The sequence below is a fragment of the Gavialis gangeticus genome, unplaced genomic scaffold, assembly GCF_001723915.1.
Source record: "Gavialis gangeticus isolate Ggan-Ray unplaced genomic scaffold, GavGan_comp1, whole genome shotgun sequence".
NCBI lineage: Eukaryota > Metazoa > Chordata > Crocodylia > Gavialidae > Gavialis > Gavialis gangeticus.
The window spans coordinates 35,215,449-35,220,395 of record NW_017728993.1 but is presented as its reverse complement, the minus strand read 5'-3'; the positions used below and the strand labels follow the sequence as shown (position 1 = coordinate 35,220,395).

Genomic DNA, 4,947 nt, shown 5'->3' with positions numbered 1-4,947 from the left:
TGTGTGCGGACACGTCCCCGCGCGGCCGGGAGCACCGCGGCGCGCCAGCGCAGCCCTGCCCGGCCCCGCCGCGTCCTCCGCGGGGCTGCGCAAGACCTAGCCCCGGGCGAGCTCAGGGCTGCTCGGAACAGCTCTGCCCAGCTTGTCTCTCCCACAGTCTTAAGATCGAATCTGGGAGCATTGGTCGAGTTGACACAGCATTCAATCACAGCCGGCTTTACACGGGCTGGTCTACGTTAGCCAAGCCAGTCGCGGTCATGTCACTGCTCTGTGCCTCAGTTTCCCTCCCTGGAAGACGGGAGTAGCTGCACTTGTCTCATTTGGCAAGTGCTTTGAGAACTCATGATGAGAAGCTCCCCAGAAGGACCAGGCGTCTGGGTGCCGAGCACTGCAGCGGTGCGATCCCATTCTTTGCACCTGTATCTGCACCCATACATTTTGTAATGTGAACAAACCCATGTTGCCAGATGAGCGTTCAGTGAATGTGTGAGAGTCTTCAAGTACAGGTCTTTTTAAGATGGAATTGCTTTATCCCAGAACTCAAGCTGAGGCCCAGCACTAGAAAATGGGAGGCTTGCATCTTATTTTTCACACCTTTGTGACTGGGCAAGTTTTCTTTGTTCTGGTTCTTAACTCCATCCTGTATATAAAATGTACAGGGGTGGTGCTAGGCTCCATTCTCTGGCTGTTAGGGAGTTACTTCTTCTGAAGTCAAGTTATTTTTAAGCCAAAAGGCACCACTGTGATTATATATAGTGGAATGGGGGCCATCCTTTTTTGTAGGTGTGCCACAAATTAGCTACAAACCCTCCACAGGTGCCACACTGATGCACTTCACCTCCCTGATTTGCTGCTCTGCTTCCTGCTCCCTGGCGTCTCTTCCCTCTGGCACTGCTGCCTGTGACCTCCCTGATCTGCTGCATACCCCACACAGCAGCTGCCCATCCCACTTGTGGCACCCATGCTGCACCCTGATCTCATCTGACCAGCAGAATGTGACCTTAAATAACCTTGCCAGTAAAAGCTGATTCCTGTTTATTCTAAAAATACGTTGCTGCTTCCCATCCAATTTACTGGCTTCGGTTTTGAGCTGCAGAATCTTGTAATGTATTTTTTTCCTGCTAGATCAGAGATGTCGAATAAAAATCTTTCCTGCAAGTAGATATTTGTACACTGATTGTTTTCTCTCTAAACACCTTGCTATGAGACATGTTTTCCAGACTTCAGTTCTGTTCTGTCTCCTTCTGAGTTCACCAACATCCTCCTTGTGTCATGTTCTGTTGTTTGATTTCCAGGTCTTGCTAATGCTATGCCTCTTCCTGGTGCTCTTTGATATTCTGTTGCTTGTACGGTCAACGATCATGTTTGCCATGCATAGCAATAGCACTGCAGTAGGAGCTCATGTTCAGTTGGTTATCTACTGTTACCAAGTCCTTTTCAGGGCTTATCTGGACTGCCATGTTTTGTTTCAGATGGTATGCTCAAAGTGGCCTAATTAGGGACGGCCTAATTTGAGTGAGAATGATAGTGACTGTGAAACAACACTAGAGCTTTGCAGAATGTATGGATTAGCCTTTGATGAGCTGTTGTAACTACAGACATTGCATCCACACAGCATTACTGTATTAACACAGTCACTTGCAAGGTTGTATATTTACATCTACATATTCAAGTGAACCTACCAAATCATGCCAGTCTCTAGCTGACCTGTTCCCATCATTGTTTACTCTACCATAAAACGTTTTTTTCTAATTCCTTTTTGGATCCTTCCCTGTTGCTTGTAACTCTAAAAGGTATATTTTTGAGGCATAAATATTTTCAGTTGATATTCCAAGTTGATATTTCTTAAAATATTTTGGACATGGCTAAAACTTGCCTGTTTTGCCTTGTTTTCTGATCAAATTTAGGGAAATGTTAAAATTCGCTATGATTTCCTCCAAGTTGTTGTTTTGTTTGTTTACTTTTTTGTAATTCTATTGATTTAAAGCTAACTTTAACTAAATTGTAAAAGTAATTGCTATGTAATAAAGATAACCTAGAAGCACACAGGTTAAAAATGTTTTCAGTTGCTTAATAGGGGCTAGTACTGTACTGCTCCTGTCTTTTTAAAATTTTATTTCTTTGAGGAAAGAGCTGGTTCTGTGAATTATGTGAGCTTTTGGTTACTTCATGTAAAAATATGGATGATCATAAAGTGCAGAACCTTAGACGAATACAAATTTCAGGTGGACAGGAACGAACATTAATTAGATATTGATGTGTGTTTTGCAAACTGTCTGCTTTTTAAACATTCAGTCGAAGTAGGGAAGCTGCCATCAGAATTAAATTCTAGATAATGAATTGTTTATGAAAGTCTGATAGGACCAAACTAAATAATCATGTTTTGTAGCCACTTTCAAATAAAATGGTCTTGAACTAGAGAGAAACTAACAAATTCAGTCTATATTTTTAAGACTTTGAAGCAGGGAAGCACTTTCCTGTACTTGAAACCTAGACCAGGAAGTCAGGAAATAAGAGGAGAAACCTTTGCTTGATGTAAAGTTCTAAGTGTGAACTCATCATGCTACTGAAATCTGACAAACGACATGACCCCTTTTTACATGCTGAGAACATGAGTGGGTTGGTGGTGGTTGTGCTACACTAAATGTAATGTTTTAGGAAGGGGAAGTTCCATGCCTTGACAGGCCTGGAAACTAAAAATATTCTTGCTCATCATGAGCAATGAAAATGCAAATCTCTCCATGCTGCTTTGCTAAGGCTCTTCAAAGCCTGTTCTAAGTGTTTCTGCCTCTGAAGGTAATTTTCTGCAGGGTAAGTGAGGGTTATTTAAGCTAAACGCTTTAAAAATCATATGTGCGTTATTATCATTACCTTTTGAAAATGTACCAGTCTTCATAGTAGATGAAAACTCCTGTTATTTCTTGGAGGTATTTTAGGGAATTGACCTTTAAAGGATATGCTGGGGTAAGAAAGTATGGGGGGGTAGGGTGGAGGGGGTGGTTATCATAAGTTGCATGGTGCTAATAGAATTTTTGTTCCACTTCACTGTAGAAACTTCATTTCTGTTTGCACAGACTTGCAAGCCAAACAGAAATCTGTGAGATGAGTCTGTAATGTGTGGAAAGCTCTTGCCAAGACCTTCTATAAATTTCTAATTAACATCTTATTTATGGCAGAAATATGATGGCTCGACCAGATTCAGATTTCAGAGAGGAGGCTCTAAAGGAGGACTTGAAGTTTTATTTTATGAATCCATGTGAAAAATACAGAGCCAGACGCCAAATACCATGGAAACTGGGTTTGCAGATTCTGAAGATAGTTATGGTTACTACACAGGTAATATTTCTTTCTTTCTTAAATACACTGTTACAAAATCTGAAAGATGCAGGAGGAGCAACAAATCAATGGTCCCAAAGTATTACACTCCTTGGTCAGTCTTTAGTAATATATGGGTTTTTTTTCTGAAAAATCTCCCGTTAGAAGAAAGGAATGGAAACTCCCAAGAAGGGTAGGTGGGCACTGTGGGACTTAACTGATTTAGGTCAAACTGGTTTATGGAATTCCTGTCCCAGATACCTTCCTGGTTCAAATTAACTCAAAGTCCCTCAGCATCCCAGGATGCTTTGCAGCCCTGGGCTGTGCCATCTGTTCCAGTGGAGCACGGTTAGCTCTGTGCCTCTGCTCCCTAGCTGGAGCACTGTCACTGTTCTGGCTGGCTGAGAAGGGGGTGGGAAACCCTGCTTGGGACCGCAGCTGGGTCTGCTTGGTAGGGGCAAAGCAGCCGCTCACAGGCTTTTCCCCTACTCACCCCTCCAGCGGAGGAGGCGGGGGTGTGGCCAGACACTAGCCCCAGGCTGGCACACTGAGGCAAAGGGGAGGGAGGGCCAGCATCTGGCCATGCCCTCACCCCTCTCCCAGTGTCATGAGTCTCCCCTGCTCTGCCTCAGTGTGCTGGCCCAGGGCAGGTGTCTGGCCATGCCGTCACCCAAGTGGCAAGCGGGGAAAAGCCTGGCAGGAGCTGCTTCCCCTCTCTCCTGGCCCCCCCCCAACCCCAGGCACACCCTTGTTGGGGACCATGCAGGCCAGGGTGGGGGCTTACCCCCAACCCCCAAACATATTCAGCGGGCCTGTCAGAGCCCAGCTCAAGCAGGGAGGGAGGAAAAGCCTGGAGGACTTCTCTCCCAGCTTCCCTCCAGCCTTCCTGCCACTGCTGAAGGAAAGGGAGAGCTTGCCTTAGAACCCTCCCCCCCCCGACCCCAGCTTCTAGCCTGAGCCACTGCAGGCATGTGTCTGCATGTCCAGAATCAAAAGTAAATGTCTATTCACTTGCTTCTCAGTTCAATCTATGCAGTGTAGAGTAACCTGTAAAGATTGAATTGATTCAGACTCAGGCTTTTTTTCTGTCTGTACTCAGCCAAAGCATGCATGTGTTTTGAGGGGAAGGGTGAGTTGTTCAAAATCAGTGGGGGCAACATTTTTGGCAGGCATGCCACAAATTAGTGCTGTACCCTCCCCAGTTGCCACTCCAGTCCCTTTCCCTGACTAATTGCCTACACTTTCTGCCAGTCTTTCTGCTCCTTGACCATTCTGCTGCTCTGCTTTCTGCCCCCTGCCCTCCGTGCCATGTGCTGCAGGCTGCCCGTGCCATTTGGCAGCATGTGTACTGCAGGTTGGCCACCTGTTTTAGGGCAGGCAAGCACTAATGTCATGGTGTGGTTCTGAAATGTTTGACTTCATTGCTGCTGCCCCACTATATGCTCCATGCTTCCCATTGTGCACACAGCTCTGATAGACTTGATCTTGGGTCTTGATATTGTTGGCAGACATCCAATCCAACAAGTGCAGATGCTGTGCTATTAATGTAGCCAACAACTCTGAACATTCAGTCTAGATCTGTGAATAGCTCTCTGGCAAAATCAGGGTGATGACTGAACTGGGAATGGGTTA

At 45.5% G+C, this 4,947-nt stretch overlaps 1 protein-coding gene across 2 annotated transcripts in view; it reads left to right on the top strand.

The window, feature by feature from the left end:
• The window catches only part of MCOLN2 (mucolipin 2), a 45,456-nt gene that overhangs the window by 641 nt on the left and 39,868 nt on the right, over window positions 1-4,947 (top strand). For both annotated transcript variants that reach the window (XM_019501536.1, XM_019501537.1), the window contains exon 2: window positions 3,177-3,336. In XM_019501536.1, coding sequence (XP_019357081.1) covers window positions 3,181-3,336 — 156 coding nt within the window. In that variant the 5' untranslated portion in view covers window positions 3,177-3,180. The remainder of the gene's footprint in view (window positions 1-3,176; window positions 3,337-4,947) is intronic.